The 16,834-nt window shown below is 48.3% G+C and overlaps 1 protein-coding gene across 1 annotated transcript in view; it reads right to left on the bottom strand.

Annotated features, from left to right (window-relative positions):
- Positions 1–16,834, bottom strand: part of HK2 (hexokinase 2) — a 56,968-nt gene that overhangs the window by 9,996 nt on the left and 30,138 nt on the right. Inside the window, exons 3-12 of the mRNA XM_003908854.4 lie at positions 15,445–15,593; positions 10,888–11,007; positions 9,937–10,032; positions 9,046–9,145; positions 8,543–8,726; positions 5,910–6,065; positions 4,337–4,570; positions 2,690–2,994; positions 1,410–1,558; positions 1,030–1,149 (exon numbers count right to left, since the gene is read on the bottom strand). Coding sequence (XP_003908903.1) covers positions 1,030–1,149; positions 1,410–1,558; positions 2,690–2,994; positions 4,337–4,570; positions 5,910–6,065; positions 8,543–8,726; positions 9,046–9,145; positions 9,937–10,032; positions 10,888–11,007; positions 15,445–15,593 — 1,613 coding nt within the window. The remainder of the gene's footprint in view (positions 1–1,029; positions 1,150–1,409; positions 1,559–2,689; positions 2,995–4,336; positions 4,571–5,909; positions 6,066–8,542; positions 8,727–9,045; positions 9,146–9,936; positions 10,033–10,887; positions 11,008–15,444; positions 15,594–16,834) is intronic.

Below are 16,834 nucleotides of genomic sequence, written 5' to 3'. Positions count from 1 at the left end.
AGCTCTTCCTTTTCTGAGCTTGCTTCGTCAGTCCAGCTTGTTTGTAAGCATCTAAAGGTAGAAGCCATGCCTTTTATGCCTAGCAGTGGCATGTGCAACATACCACACACCGGCAGCGTGCACATGCGCTTCTTCATGACTGAGACGGAGACACAACTGCTTAAAAACAGTCTCCTGATACCTAATGCTCAGGGCTACCAGTCATCAGCAGCAGATCCAGCACTGCCTACTCAGTTCTCCACTTCTCGGGGCACTCATGTCCAGAATATCCGGGAGTGCCAGATCCTCACGCACCTACTTCACACCCAAGGTAAGTTGAAGAGGAGTGAGAAGCAAAGACGAGACCAGAGAAGAGCCAGGGTATCCAAACAGCAGGAGATGGCATGAAAATGCCCTGATCCCATAACAAGGGCCTCAGGAGCCCCACAGCATAACTGAGAGCACAGCCTCAGGCATCAGGAACCCAGAATCCAAATCTTGGCTTGGCCAGTCCCAAGCTATTATGACCTGGGGCAAGATAGCCAGCACCTCTGTAGGGCTTATTTTCCTTTCTGTAGAATGGGTATTCAAACACGTCTCTTATATGGTTGCTGTGAGGGTTAAATGAGATAATGCACGTAAGAAGTCCAACATAGTACCTGGCATAAAGTAAGTGCTTAAAAATGATATATTCCATAGGGATGGGGTCTTCCTATGTTGCCTAGGCTGGTCTTGAAATCCTGGCCTCAAGCAATCCTCCTGTCTCAGCCTCCCAAAGTGCTGAGATTACAGGTGTGAGTCACCATGCCGGGCAGTTGTTAACATTGAGTAACATCATCATCATTGCCCCAAAGGCTGTCACAGCGGAGCTCACCTACTTAACCTCCACCAGCCTCAACCTACTCGTTCCCATCGAGGGGTCCCTCCCCACTACTAGTCACTCACGTCCTTCTTTCCTTAGTCTTAGCTCAACTTTCTCCCCTGCTCCATACCTGGCTGGTTTAGAGTCAATAAAGCCCTCAGGGGAGCCCTCCAGGAAGGTGTTATTACCTCGTCCAGGCTGTTCTGCTGGCAGGGGAAGGAGAAGGTAAAACCCAGAGGCAGGGACACGCCCTTCATGCCCATGTACTCAAGGAAGTCCGCGATGCACTGGACAATGTGGTCAAAGAGCTGCAGGGAGAAGTTAGGACACTGAGGGAGGGGCCCTGGGCAGGGCAGGCTCCCCTCAGCAGGGCCCGCACAAGACCTCAATGTTTCTTTCCACCCAGAAGAAATGCAAGCTCAGGCACAAACCTGAGTCAAGACCAGGCTGGAGCCCTGGGTCCAACTAGCCCTCCCCAGGGTCACAGACAAGCAGAGAAAGCACTGTCCTCGAAGGCAAGAGGTGACATCCACCAGGGGCCCCCTCCTGGAGGCGTCGCCCTGCTCACCTCGTCCCCGGTACCATGCATGACCTCCTGCGGGATGGCGTAGATCTTGTTGTGCATCTCCACTCCACCCCACTTCCCGTTCCGAACACGCACCAGCAGGACCCGGAAATTTGTTCCTCCAAGGTCCAAGGCCAAGAAGTCCCCTTTCTCTGGAAAGTAAGCCCAGGGAGGTCATAAGTTGGGACAGAACATGGGGAATGCTGAGACAGTACACTTAAAACTATCCAAATACACCATTCCCGTTCCATCAAATGCCAGCTTATATTACATTCTAGAATACAGAAGGAACAGAAGAGTCCAGCTCCCTGAAGGAAGCTGAAGGGAAATCTTTTAAAATGAGAAAACCCTCCCTTGTTGGACAATTACAATGTGCCACGTGCCTCACACACAGTCCTGATTCAATCCTTAGGAAGCCCTGAGAGGAAGACACTGCATTCCTCTCTTAAGGATGATTGGGATCCGGCTGATAGGTTAAATCACTTGCCCAGGGCCATACAACCAGGACAGGGTAGAGCAGGGACCAAATCCCAGTCTCTGTCTCTGGAACCTCTACCAACTGTGCTATGCTGGCCTGCTCATCGACTATCTTCTCTGAATTGGAATAAGACCACCATTTCTGAGGGTACAAGAGTTACAGCAGGGGTCAGAAATCTTCTTCTGTAAAGGCCTGGACAGCAAACAGTTCAGGCTCTGTGGGTCACGCAGTCTTTGCTGCCGCCACTCAACTTTGCCAAGACAGTGTAAAACAACAGTAAGATGGGCATGGCTGTGTAATAATAAAACCTTATGTACAAAAACAGGTGGTGGGCCACATTCAGACCATGGGCCATAGTTTGCCAACCCTGACTCAGACCAACGTGGTGATTGCAGGAGCAGATTCTAGAACCTGAATTCCTGGGTTTGAATCCCAGCTCTGACATTTTCTAGTTGCGTGAATTTAGGCAGCTGTCTTAACTTCTCTGCGCCTCAGTTTTCTGTCAAACACAGGTCAATACATAAAAGTAACTGCTAATATTTTTTAAGTTAACAAAGATTAAATGAATTCATACACATAAAGTGCTTCGACACACAGTAAGTATTGAATAAGTATTGGCAATTATTACTGTTTGCAGAGGAGCACCTTGTCTGAGTTTATCAAAGATCAGAACTCCCTAGTAATACAGCTGAAGAAATGTGTTCTGGTTCAAATGTCCAATGCTAATGCTAAGGGAGTCCTCCCAGGGCATCAACACTAGGACAAAGGCCCACCATGTGAGCCAGGTGGCAACCCTGCCGCATACCTGTGCCATCAGGGGTGGCACACACGTAGGTGGGCAGCATCTTGACGGGGGCAATGGCATGAGTCTCCTTGCTTAGACCTCGCTCCATTTCCACCTTCATTCTTCTCTTGACCTCCAACAGCTGGTCATGGCTCAGCTGCAGAGGCTCCAGTGTCTTCTGGCGGGCACGGTGTTGATCGGCCAGCCGGTAAGCCACTGCTGTCACCATGGCTGCACCTTTGCCACTGCCATCCTCAGAGCGGAGGAAGCGGACATCACAGTCGGGCACCAGCCGCCGCACGGTCTTATGTAGACACTTAGCAAAACTGTAGTTCCCCAGGGCGGATAAAGAGACAGGTGTCCATGGTTAGGGTCAATGGTGCAAATGGTCAGACAGTTGCCCACCGCCTTAGCCCAAATGCCAAAAAGCACCTGCAGGAGTGGGTGCCGCCCTAAATATCCTCTCTCCACTCTCCAAAGTTAGGAACCACTAGAAGAACATATCAACTATGACCACTGGGATTGGTTCACCCCCACCACTGAAAAGACCTTCTAATAAGCCACTGTCCCCTACATGCAGTCACACAAGACCTCCTCTTCCTCACTGAAGAAGGCCCCCTGGCCACTGCTCCTCTGCCCAACATGGTACCATCAGCCTCTTTGCTGGAGCAGCCCTGTGGTATGAGGTGGTTCTGATGCCACCTACTTGTCTTGTTCCATCACTATTTCACTAGCTGCTGTCTGGCAAAGACCCAAAATTAAAAGCTAGAGATGCTCTTCTGGACTTCAGATTCTCTTTCGCCAGTTTCTGCCAACGATCCCAAAGGTGTCTGCACAGCTAAAGACAATGGCTGTGTTCAGCCAGGAACTCTCTGGGTAGTGGCCACTTGGAGTCATGGTCTCCAGGGCCTTCCTACTCCAAGTGTGATCTGTGGGCTGCAGCCTCACTGGGGGCTGAGAGAGATGCGGGATCTCAGGCTCACCCCAGACCTTCCGATCAGAATCTGCCTCCTAACAAGGTCCCCACGTGACTCACGTGCACACTCAAGTTTTTGCATCACTGAGTAGGAACAGGGAATCTCAGGGCTGAGTCCTCCTGCACCAACCAGTTAAGAAAACGAAGGCACATTGACCTGGCATTCTTATTAGGTGAAAATGATGGGGAAATAAGTAGGGCACAAAAGAGAGACATCTTCTAGGTCTCAGCTGAAATGTGAACATTCTGGTACCTATGACCTGAGGGATCAAAATGTGGACAGGGCAGGATCGATTTAATACCAAGGTCAGCCAGAGAAGCTGGTAACCCCCACTGGGCTGGGGTGGCCCCTGGCAGAGGACATAGCACCTGCAGGAATCACCAAGAATTCTAAGAGTAAAGACAGGAACAATAACGCATAAAAAAGAGGATGGCAAAGAGAGTGCCCAGCAGCCAGAGGAGCTCTGCGGAGAGCCCGAGCCATTGGTAGCCTTCAGAAATCACCTCCACCCACGCCAGATACGACTCCCTCCCATTCCCCCTTGCCCAGGCGGGAACTTTTATTCCAAGACCCTCAGCTCCATGGTCCCGCCACACCGCCCCTGAAATGCAAAATGGAGCTGGCATGAGGAGTCACTCAGCCCCAGGTGCTCCAGGAACTCTGCGTCTCCAGGCCCTGCACACTGACTCACTGGGGGTGCTTCTTGTAGACGGAGCCGTCGACCCCAATAGTAGAGCGCAGCCGCTCCTCGCCTTTGTTCTCCTTGATGCGCTGCAGCACGGCGGCCAGGGTGGCTGCGCACAGGCTGGCGGAGCGTGTGGACACAATCTGGCAGATCCGGTGAGTGGCCACGCAGTCCTCCTGAGTCGGGTCCAGGCCCAACCGCATCAGGACCTCACGGGCCTTCCGGATGCCATCCTTCTCCCTGGGAAACAGAAAGACGGCATGTGGGCCCATGTCTGACCCACTGTGGCCAGCGTGTGTGTTGGGGGGTGGTAAGGAAGCCCTTTAGCTCCAGCAAATTCACTGCCCAGTGGGGACAGAATCCCTCTGCATTGCTCAGTCCACCTGTGCGGGGCAGGAGGAGGAGGAAGAGGGTGCAAAATACAGTACAGCCACCCTGAGGCTCCTCTCCCAGAGGCCCCACACACACGCACACGCACACACAGAGACACAGGGAGTTGACAAAAACAAGTATTTCTTATGCATGTGCTGTGTAAAAACAAGGCCCTGTTCTTGGTTCTTTACCACCGAGTTGTGTGAGAGTTTGTGTTACATTTGCTTGTGTTAGAAGAGACAGACAGTGTCTCTGCTGTCAGCCACTCTCTACATGTGAACCCTGCTGTGATGCCCACCTGGTTTCTCTCTCTAAAGCAGTCGGAGTCTATTGCATTTCACCATGGACTTGGCACTGCTTTAGCTTGTGTCTAAAGACAGTTGGTAAGGGGCTAGTGCTATAACCTTAGCACCCTTCTCAAGGGAACTAAATCTTGTATCACCTGGGGGTACTTGCATCACCTTGGGGTATAGCAAAAAGTAGGCCCCATTCCTTCAAGAGTTTCCCCTTAAAACAAAGTCATTCGAACTGTTCCACTGCTCCATTTGGCTCCAAAGACACCTCCTCTCCACCATCTGGTCCCTGAAACACCAGGACTTCTTCAATCTACAAGTGGAAATCTCAAGAACAGCAAACGAGGCCCGCCCAACTCTTGGGATATTGTTAACAAAAAAAAAAAAAAAAAAATTAAGCCATCCTCACTCTCGCCCCTGCTGGGCTGTGAAAATGCAGGCCCCAGCTCTGCTTATTAGAATTAATTGGGTAGCTATATCTCTGGCCCATCCAAAGACCTAGCTTTCTATTATGAAGCAGGGGTCATGATAGAGTCCTTTTTGAGAATTGCCAATAGGGAATCAGATGTCAGAGCTTCAGGAGAAGGAAAAGGAGGCAGATGCAGGGAAGTCGTTCAGGGGCCCTCTGGGATCCTACAGCTTTAAACCCAGTGCAACAGCCCAAGTCCCTGCATATGGAGGCCAACCACCGTTTCCAGCACCATGCGTCACTGGTAGCAATCACACTCGAAATCGACAAGAGTGGAGACTGGTAAGTGAAGTGAAGCCATAGGCCTGCCATGGTCCATGTCGTGTGAGACCCTCTTGCAGTCTACACTTGAAGAGTCAAAAGGTAGTGCCCCCTCCTCATTCCCCAACTACCCGTCCACTCTTGTGGTGACCCAGTGAATAGAGGGGGCTGGCCAGACGCTCACCCTTCGATATCTGAGATGTCTTTGGTCTCAAAGCGACCGGTGTTGAGGAGCTCTGGGCTGAGCTTCCCCCCAAAGAGCAGCTCCTCCTTGGCCATCTTCACCAGGATAAGCCTCACCAGCTCCCCCATGTACATCCCACTGATCATCTTCTCAAACCTGCCGGAAGATACAAACCAAAAACATAAAGTCCCTGTTGAAGCAAGATGTGCACATGTGAAACTTTACAACTAAGGGTTAATGTGTGCTGCATGGCCCAGGAGTAAGATATGTGGAGAGGTGACAGCTCAGGGTGGCTGACTTGGGCTGTCCCTGCAGGCTGGTGGGCCTTGACCTATGGAGAAGAATAAATGAGCCTTAAACAGCCAAATGAAACACCCAGGGAGTATGGAACATTCTGGAACAGCCTGTATTTAAGTAAAGTTATGCATAGGGTGGTAATCTTTAAAAATCTTCTCTAGCCAGGAAATAATTTTTAAAATTAAAATCTCACATAGCCCAATATTTATTTACAAGAGAAAATGGCAATCTGATTAAATATGTGGCACAGGCCTAGAAATTCATCAACTCATACTGTCCACCCCTGCAAGATGTTCATGGGCTCCAAGGAAAAGGGTGTGAAAACCACCCGGGCCAGGGGATGATGGGGCAACATTATAAAGGCAGGTTGGGACAGAGAAATCCGCATTGGGCTAAGAGCTCCAAATGACAGGTCTCAGGGGTGTGGGAGTGAAACACGCTTCTGAACAGGCAGGTGACAAGATAAAGGCATGTTTTAGAAAGGCAGGGGCCGGCCCCCAAACCGGTAGCGCTGTCGGGTGATTTAATTTTTCAACACTAGGTGGCACTGTTTTCTTTGGTAATTGGACTTTCTGGCTAGAACTGAGAGGAAACCAAGCCCTGGTGATTCTTTTTGGCAAAAGGCCCATTTCTGGGTGTTTGAGAAAGAACCTGTCTTAGAGAAGGCACCTGGGCCTGCTGCCACTAACTAGGATGAGCCCCAGCGAGGAGGGGGCCCAGGCCTGAGATGTGAAAGGGATTCCAAGGTTACCTTTCGGAGAGGAAACCCAGGCCTCCAGGAAGTAGCCTGCTCAAGACCCAGGGCCAAGTACAGCAGCATGGCGGCTAGCTGAGAGCCGGCAAAATTGCGAAGATGACAGCGCGCATTTTAAATGTTAGTGCACCCACACAGGCAGAACTTCAGGAGAAGGAAACCAGCGTGGATGCGAGCCTGGCTTCAACAGTAAGGAACTCCATGTCTGCCCCAACATCTTCTCCCGCACAGCTGGTTCTACGGGAGCTGGGGGGAGTGAGGTGGGGGGTGCGTTGGGCCCGGTGGGGCTCCCAAGTGTGGGTGGTTTTTTATAATGGGTGATTTTTTTATAAGTTTTTATTCTAGTTTTTAAAAACACTTTGTTCCAGTCAACATTTGGAAGATACTTACTTGGAAGTACATTACAGAGGGCAAAAAAATGGTCTACGGTGACTTCAGGGCAGCCATGGATGACAATTTGGTGGGTGTCTGAGGATAAGCCGGGGGTGTGTTGTCATGGTCTGGCTGGCAAATTTGTCTGTTGACACTTGAAAGGGCCTATAGTTCCTCGGAATGACTTGGGTGTGCCTCATTCGCGGAGGCAGACACTGAGTGACTTTTCAGCTCATAAACCTCTCATCAGCCGTGGCAGACACAACCAGTATGTTCCTCAGAAAGTCCGAGTAAAGGACTCATTTCAACATGTGAAAGAAGCTTGTGACTTAGATAAATAAACCATGCTTTGAGAAAGCAAGGACTCTCCTGGAAAGAAAAAGGTTACCCACCACTGACTTGGTTTATAGGGTTCAATTTTCCTCTCCAGGTAGAGATCTACACGAAAAGCTTTTCTACAACAGTCACAAGACAAACGATGATCTGTAGTGCTCAAAATATTTTGCAACTGCTTCAGACCTTCCTGTTTCAAGACCTTCACACACACATTTGGCAAATGTTTGTGAAAGTGAAATAAGGTTTTGTAAGAGATAAAAGCGACTAAAAACAAAGGCAGGCCAGGCTGGAGAATACAATATTCAGGATCCAAAATGCTAGAAGCCCCTCCTCCAGTCCATCCAATGTCCAAGGGAAAGAGGCCAAGGAAGCTCCTCAGCCAATGTCTCCCGAGGCCATGGGTCTGCTTTGCAGCTGCAGCAGGAGGCCCTGGGACCCCAGAGACCAGCAATGAGCAGCCAGCTGTCAGCCTGTCCTCTGGGCAGTGATGGAGTTGGAGCTACGAAAGGAGCTTTCAGAGACCCCAATCTTGGCCACCTCAACACTTTTCTTAGGTGGCTCACAGTCCCCATGGACAATTTACAAATAGAAGGTGGAAAGAAAGAACAGGGCCACCCACTTACACTCAGAATAGAACCTTCTAAAATGACTCCTGTGAAGGACACACATTATTAGCTATAATCTGGTGTATCCGCTTGCTCTCTGTTTTAGATCCTCTCAGCAATTTATAGTCACAGACATTCCTATGACCAGTGGCCGCCTTGGCCACCTCTGGGGATGTAAGACTGTAAAGAAACAACCCCCTGGCCCCAACCAGCCCCAAACTCAGCTCCAGGCCCCCTCCAAGCCACTCGCACAGGAAAGGCCCACTCACAGTTGCTTCCCTGGGTTCAGCGAGCCCATGTCAATCTCCTGGTCAAACTCAGTGCGAATGTCGTTGAGCGAGCCATCGTCCCCGAAGGCCCCCCACTCCATATTGATACACATCCGCCCCTCGTCACCTTCCACCATGTCGATGTGGCGCATCTCTTCCATGTAGCAGGCGTTGCTGCCCGTGCCTGCCAAAACAAGGGATGGCTATGCACACACCTGCTCCAGCCCCTTCCCATCCCTCTTCCCTCTTACACTACTGTCCCGAGACTGCCCGGCCAGGGTGGCTGGGATTTCTCACTGCAGACTCTGGGGGCATCACAATACATGGTCTAATCTTCTGCCACCCCCAACTCCATGAGTCCCTGTTCAGCTCTCCAAAGTGATTGGACCATTATCTTAAAATATGAACCAAAGGAACAACCAACTCATGGGCCCCTTCTCCCTTTCCGGCCCACACCCCCATCTCTTGGCCAGCACGGGCCCTCATGCCCAGTATTCACTCACCCACAATGAGACCAATCTCACAGTTGTGGTCATCATAACCACAGGTCATCATGGTCCCAACTGTGTCATTCACCACAGCCACAATGTCGATATCAAAGTCCTGTGGAGATAAAAGGGAGGGCTCTGACCTTCAAAATCACAGAGGGCAACTTTCCTAACACCAGCTGTACATCACTCCTCCTCTTCCACCTCCTCCTTCTCTCCCTCTCCCTCTCACTCTTTCCCCTTCCCTCCCCAGAACTCCTCCTGTAATAAGACTTTTAACTGATTCTCTCTCTGCACCATTCCACTCCCATGTCAACATCATTCCAACTTTCTTACTTAGAAATGATATTCAAGTCTTCTTCAGGTTAAGAACTAAAGAGTTGGCCGGGCGCGGTGGCTCAAGCCTGTAATCCCAGCACTTTGGGAGGCCAAGACGGGCGGATCATGAGGTCAGGAGATCGAGACCATCCTGGCTAATACGGTGAAACCCCGTCTCTACTAAAAAATACAAAAAACTAGCCGGGCGAAGTGGCGGGTGCCTGTAGTCCCACCTACTCGGGAGGCTGAGGCAGGAGAATGGCGTGAACCCGAGAGGAGGAGCTTGCAGTGAGCTGAGATCCGGCCACTGTACTCCAGCCTGAGTGACAGAGCAAGACTCCGTCTCAAAAAAAAAGAACTAAAGAGTTTTTCTTGTGCCAAGGCTTAGATTATTTATCCATTGCAATAATCTAAAAACCCCCAAAGCAGCGGATCATATGCAAAATTATTGAGTACTTGTGTCAGGGAAACGAGAACCTCTCCTTAAGCTCCACAAAAGCAGATCATGATGAGTCAAGGACATTCAAGGAGTCTTCAGGGTGGACCCAGAAAAGCCCACAGACCCCAAGCTCCTGCCACCCCACTCACCCCTCTCCGCTGGATGGCCTTCCGGATCAAAGTCACAACGTCTCTGCCTTCCACTCCACTGGACTTGAATCCCTTGGTCCATGAGACCAGGAAACTCTGGAAAAGGACCAAGGAGTGAATACTGATTTCCCACTAAAACTGAAACTCACACCATACCCCTCAAACCTGCGTCATTGGCAGAGACCTCTGCCACTGGGGTAAAGTCGTGGTTGAATATTTGTATTACTTCCTGGCTAGCCTAGGAAAAAGAAACTCAGGACAACCAACACTATAAGACACAGTTACGTGCCCCATAACAATGTTTCAGTCAGTGACCGATTGTGTATACTGTGGTGGTAACAAGATTATAATAGAGCTCGATAGTTACTATTGCCTAGTTTAGATAACACAGATATCACTGTGTCACAATTGCCTATAGCATTCAGTACAGTAGCATGCTATACAGATTTGTGGCCTAGGAGTAACAGACTGTCCCATACAGCCTAGGTGTGTAGTAGTAGTCTGTACCATCTCGGTTTGTGTAAGTGCACTCTATGATGTTTACACATAAGTGAAATCACCTAATAAAGCATTTCTCAGCACATATCCCCATTGTTAAGCAATACATGACTGTACTAGTTTCCTTACATCAATAACTCTCCAAGCATCTTTCTTCCAAGGATCTTTATCACAACACTTTAGACTGGGGAGTTCCTGAGTTCTCACTGTGGATGGGATAAGGATACTGTGCAATGTGTGTGGGAGACAGAGTGATAAAGAGCACTCCCAACCCCCTAAATATTTCTTCACCAGCCCCCACACTGACATACACAGTCACCCAGAAAGGCAGAACTTCATCTCTACAATCCTCCAGTGCTACCACCACCACCACAGCAGGTGGCTCAGAAGTCCCTCTCGGCCCTCCCAGCCCCAAGAGTGAAGCAACAAAAGTGTCCAAAGAGCCCATCTTACCTCGTCTAGTTTAGTCTGGTGGCAGGGGAACGAGAAGGTAAAACCCAATGGGAGCTTCTTGTCTTTGATTTGTAGCTTATCCATGAAGTTAGCCAGGCATTCAGCAATGTGGTCAAACAGCTAAGGACACATGACAGGGTGGTAAGCAGAGAGGTCGAACAGCATAGAGATTAAGGGCGTGCACTTCTGGCTCAGCAAGTAACTAGCTGAATGTGTGCAAAACCCATTATCTCCTCTTATATCTTCATTTGCTCATCTACCAAAAGGGGAATTATAACTGGACCTGTCCTCATGGAGTTATGAAAAGGAGTACATGAGGCAATACATATAAAGCCTTAACATTAGTTTTTGCCCACTAAATATTGTCCTCTACTTAAGCCATTTATCTAAACTGCTGTCAAAATAACCCTGTGAGGTAGGGGAAATCATGGCCAACATTAATCAGAAAGTCACTGCATGCCTGGGGAACAGAACATTCTTTGGTGGCCCTGTCAGAAACCCATTGACATGGATGCCCAGTTGACGACCGTACCAGAAAGGCCAGCCTATCTTGCTGCCAAGAAGTATTTTAGTATCCCTGTCTCTGGTGATGGGGTCGGGGGTGGTTTGCGGGGACAACATTGTCTGTTGGCATTCTATGAACCAACTTAACAAAAACAAGCAATTTTTACATTTTCTTCTCCATTCTAGAAAACTAATCTGAGGGCAATTCAAAGAAGTTATCTTTGTTTTCTAACTTTCTAAACAGAACATCCAGTAAGTTCATGAAGAGCGCTGAGAAATAAATAGCGTTTTGTGGGTGAGCAGCCTCACAACCATGACCACATACACTCACTGTGCAGGACCCAGAGCTCCTAAGCCTTAGAAAAGCAGTATTCACAATAAACCAGGCTTTCAATCAGCTCCAAAGCCCACACTCTCCTGACTTCCTTCTTGCCCCCGCCTACACCCTCAAAGAGAAGCTGCTGACCCCTCTAGGTGTTTGAGGGCTGAGACCAGAGGCATTCTGGTGTAAAAAGTAAGCACAGGCCAAAGAGGCTGGGCAGATTCCAAGGGCCAGGTTGACTACGTGGCAAAATCTAAAAGCCAAGGTGGGTAAGAGGAGGACAGCTATCCTTTAGATTCGACTAAACCATGGCTTTTCAAAGTGTGCTCCTGGAACAGCAACCTCAGCCCCATCACCTGGGAACATGTTAGAAATTCTAGGGTCTAGGGCCCATCCTAGACCGGCTGTAGCAGAAATTCTGGGGGCGGGACCCACTCATCTGTTAGCAAGGCTTCCATCCTCCAGGTGATCCTGGAACAGTAGTTTGAGAACCACTATGCCAAACCACAGAAAGTATTTACATTTATAAAGGAACTGAGAGGTTGGGAGAGGGAAGCTGACAGACCTGTTGGCTCTCCTGATGCCTAGGGTATGGTCAGCAGGAGGGACCCAGGAAGACAAGGCCACTACAATCTGGAAGATGGCCAGATCTAACTAAACTTCCCGCATCCATTCTGTCTGTCCCTCTGTCTGATCCCATGCGAAGTTAACAACAGCTGAGGCTGAACCTTCGACCTCCAAACCAAAACATTTTCAAGAGCAAAGGCTGGGGAGGACAAGGCTCTCTTGCCATGGGGATCACCAGTGCAGGTGAGCCAACTCCCTTGAACAGAGTTCAAGTATTTTAACATGAAAATAGGGAAATATTCAGCAAATTCTGTTCTGTCGGGAAGGTGACTGGAGTTGAATTATATGGTACGTATATTAAACAAATTTCCAGCACCTTCTTCCTGGTACTCTAGTCAAAATGATCTTTAGTACAAACAGTTTTTATCCAAAAAAAAAAAAAAGAGAGAGAGAGAGAGTTGCAGAAGTTGTGCGAAGAGAGGGGGTTAGAAGGGGGAAAAGCAAAAGGGTTTCTCCTCCCCCAGCTCTGATCACTGCTTTCTTTCCAATTGCGCTCCTAACATAGGAAGGTAGAGAAAAATAGGCCACAAAGAAGCATTAGATACTGCTCTGCCCAATACAGTAGCCACTGGCCTTCTGTGGCTATGTCAATTAATTAGAATTTTTAAAACAGGCCAGTGCAGTGTCTCCTGCCTATAATCCCAGCACTTTGGGAGGCCAAGGCGGGTGGATCACTTGAGGTCAGAAGTTCAAAGCCAACATGGTGATTCAAAAAATTAGCTATCTCTACTAAAAATTCAAAAAATTAGCCAGGCCTGGTGGTGCACACCTGTAGTCCCAGCTACTCGGGAGGCTGAGGAAGGAGAATCGCTTGAACCTGGGGGGTGGAAGTTGCAGTGAGCCAGGATGGTGCCACTGCACTCCAGCTTGGGTGACAGAGTGAGACTGTCTCAAAAAAATAAAAGACCTTAAAAATTCAGTTCCTCAGTCACACCAGCCACACTTCAAGGGCTCGATGTCACAGGGTCAGTGCCTATCACATTGCACAGGGAAGGCAGGAGACAGTTCCATTGCTGCAAGCAGTTCCACTGGCTAGTGCTGGGTTCAAAGAACCTACATCTTTTCTCGGGTGAGAAGAGGAGACCTTCTGCTTCCTTGAATTGAAAGATTATCTCATCCTCTTTGAGGAGGATCTAAGGGTGAGATGCAGAGAAAGAGTTAACACCTTCCTGTCATAAAAAGGCTCAAAGGGCATCATTTTATGAAGTTAAAATGGTTTCCTTTTCCTTACTGGTCTGAAAACCTGCTCACTTCCCTTTCCACAAGATATACTTTTAAAATCTTAAGTGGCTGATAGTCAGGTTTGCAATCCACTGATCTTCAGGAGAAGTTAATGTGCCGGACGACAGACTTTACCCAGGGACCCCCATTGCCCAGGTTCACAATTCTTCAAAAACCTTTGCAAGTTTGGGATTTCAACATTTGTTCTTGGTTTCAACTAAATTGTATTTTTACAATCCATTTGTTTTCCTTTAAGTAAAATACTGATACCGAATACCAAAAAAGGGGGGGAAATATGGGGAAAATATAGCACCAGTAATTCCATCACTAAAATAGCCACAATGAACTTCCTTTCAGCCTTTTTTCCAAGTGTTTTCTGCTGCTTTTAGGTACATAGTAGTCTTTCTATTCCTTAGGGTCAAAGATACCTATATTTTCTTCTAGTTTTCTTTCTGTTTCATTTTTAGATAGCATTTTTTCCACTTACTCAAAATCTTTCTAATATCCCAGCAGTTTTAATGTTCTTCAAGGTGGGTCTCATAGTTGTTTTTTGTTTTTAATCCGGACTAAAATGTTTTGCTTATATATCGCATGGAGAGTAGATTTTCTTGATACCCTCTAACTAGGTGGTCTGAGCAATTTTAAGGTTAAGTTTTTCAAGAAAAACTTCACTCGCATCTTGAATGTTTAAAATGGATTCTTTTTCTCAATTGGCAGAGATGCACTTCTTTGTCCTTGCCAGGCTCTAAGGATGGTGCTGCAGGGACTGCAAGGTGCCTGGGGCCTGCATGTTGTCAGGGTACAAGCAACAGGGAGGGTGTTGTTCTCGTAAAACTTAAAAATCCACCTAACACATCACTGTCAAGCTACAAGTCTTTTACATAATCACAGCCAAACTTCAGATGTTATTTTGTTTGTTGGTTTTGTCTTATCTTGTTTCTTAAATATTTATCATCTGGGGGATGTGGCCCAAGGCAGGAGATTGAGGCAATGGGAAGAAAAGGCAACCATATCCCCCAATAGGGAACAGTGCAATTACTAGCCACAGAGAGTGATAGCACAAGAAGCTATTAGATAAACAGACAAAACCCCTTGTGAAAAAACAGGGCACTAGATTATGCACCAGCACTAAGCAAATACTTAACAGGTATCATCTCCTCTAATCTACACCCCAATCTGTATACTATCATCCCTTTTTACAGATGAATAAACTGAGGCTCTGCCAAGCCCTATCATCTGCCCAGAATCACATAGCTAGAGTGCCTGAATACAGGGCCCAACCTCTTTACTACCTCAGCTTGGTGCAGGCATAGGAGAGGCAGTGGAAGGGCCTCTACCCTTTGTGTCCCTCCTGATGTTATACTGGAGACACGTGACAACTTCGGTAAAGCTCAAATGCCCACAGCCCTAGGGAAGCAGCCTCCCTTCTCCAACCCCAGCATGATAATGAGGAAAGCAGGTTTACCTCAAGGCCACCCCAAAGACAAAATGAGTCTAAAAATATCTCCCCCCGCGTGTTCTACTCATGGTCAGAAATTCCTTTCCCAGGAGGGAGCCTTGTGTGGGAGAGAGAACAGCAGACCAGGAGTCAGAGGGCTTGACCTCTTCCAAGTCCTGAGGCCCAAGATGTGACAACACTGAACAGCGCCTTACTTGGATTTAATGCTTCTTCTCTAGTCACTCCTTTTAATACATGTTGGGTATAAAATACAACCAGAACAGCCTGAGCTCGGGCCGAGAGGGAGCCCTTACAGCTGTGCTGGCATCCACAAGTGTCTTGGACGACTGCCTATGCAAACACTGGGAGCGGCTGGAGAAAGTGCAGAAAGAACATCCCAAGGAAGTTTTTGTCACCAGGGGCCGCCCTGAGACAAGGGTCATACCTGGGTGCCACTGCCTCGCATGATGTCCTCGGGGATGGCATAGATCTGGTTCTCCATCTCCACCTTCTGAAGCCCATTGTCCGTTACTTTCACCCAAAGCACACGGAAGTTGGTCCCTCCAAGGTCCAGAGCCAGGAACTCTCCGTGTTCTGCAGAGAAAGGAAGGGCCACTATTAATTTTGGGCAAAACTCTTCCAGGAACCACCAAGACTTAAAACTCCAAGTCCCTCCAGGAGTATCTGTGGGTAAGGGGTGGCCAGTGGGATTCACTTATCTCTACAGACATTACATATAGTCTAATTTCATGCCATATACCTTTACATTATTGTTATTTTTTTAATTCTCAAGAGCTTTATTAAAACCAGAAACTCACGGGGTAGTTTTTTTTAAACCCCTCACTCCCTTCCCATCCTTTCCTCTGAGTCTCCAAAGTCCATTGTATTATTCTTACGCCTTTGTATCCTCATACCTTAGTTCCCAATTATGAGTGAGAACATATGATGTTTGGTTTTCCATTTCTGAGTTACTTCACTTAGAATAACGGTCTCCAATCCTATCCAGGTTGCTACGAATGCCATTAATTTGTTCCTTTTTATGGCTGAGTAGTATTCCATCACATATACATTACTTTTATAATTCAATCAACAATAAGGCAGTTACATCCAACGATGTGCTCACCCCTCCTGAGAGCTGACTATCTCCTCAGTGCTTTCAGCAAGCCCCATGCCAGGGGTCCATGCTCCATCCTGTTCCTCCTACCCCCAGAACACCAAACTGCGATCACAGTATTAAATTTACTTTCTGATGTTTGCAGATCATGTTTGCATATAATGTTTGCGTACTGCAATTGCAGTACTAAATTTACTTTCTAATGTTTGCATATTATGAAGCCCATGTCCTGCAGCAAGATCAAAGGGGTCAAGTAATGGAGAGGAATGAGGTCCAATTCACTACAAACTAAGAGGCCTGGTGAATAAGCCAAGCAAGTGGCCCCTCAAAGGATCTCAGGCTTATTAGAATGCAAGAGAATGCTGACCCCAGAGCGTGTACGTACGACAACAGTCAGGTCACTCATGCCACAGAAAAGCTCTGAGAGAGCAGGAGAGAGGCCAAGTGAGACTCCAGAAAGGAGCCACAGACAGAGATGGGTGAAGACTGTCATGCGTCACTGGGAAGGTGCAGTTCCTACCCTCCAGGAAACAGCAGTGTAGACAGGAAACATCCAGATCCTGGGTAATAATACCACCGACTCTGGGGAAGGGCCCCATTGTGTGGCACAGAATGAAAGTGCTGAAGAGGCGCGGAGCCTGCAGCGGGACAGGGGCTGGTGGGGCAGGCAAGGCGCATCCCCAGGTGACTGCCAACCGCGAGCAGCACCGCCAGTCTTCTG

This window comes from Papio anubis, chromosome 14 (assembly GCF_008728515.1).
Source record: "Papio anubis isolate 15944 chromosome 14, Panubis1.0, whole genome shotgun sequence".
Classification (NCBI taxonomy): domain Eukaryota; kingdom Metazoa; phylum Chordata; class Mammalia; order Primates; family Cercopithecidae; genus Papio; species Papio anubis.
The sequence above is the reverse complement of the archived record's forward strand: the minus strand, read 5'-3'. Positions and strand labels throughout refer to the sequence as shown.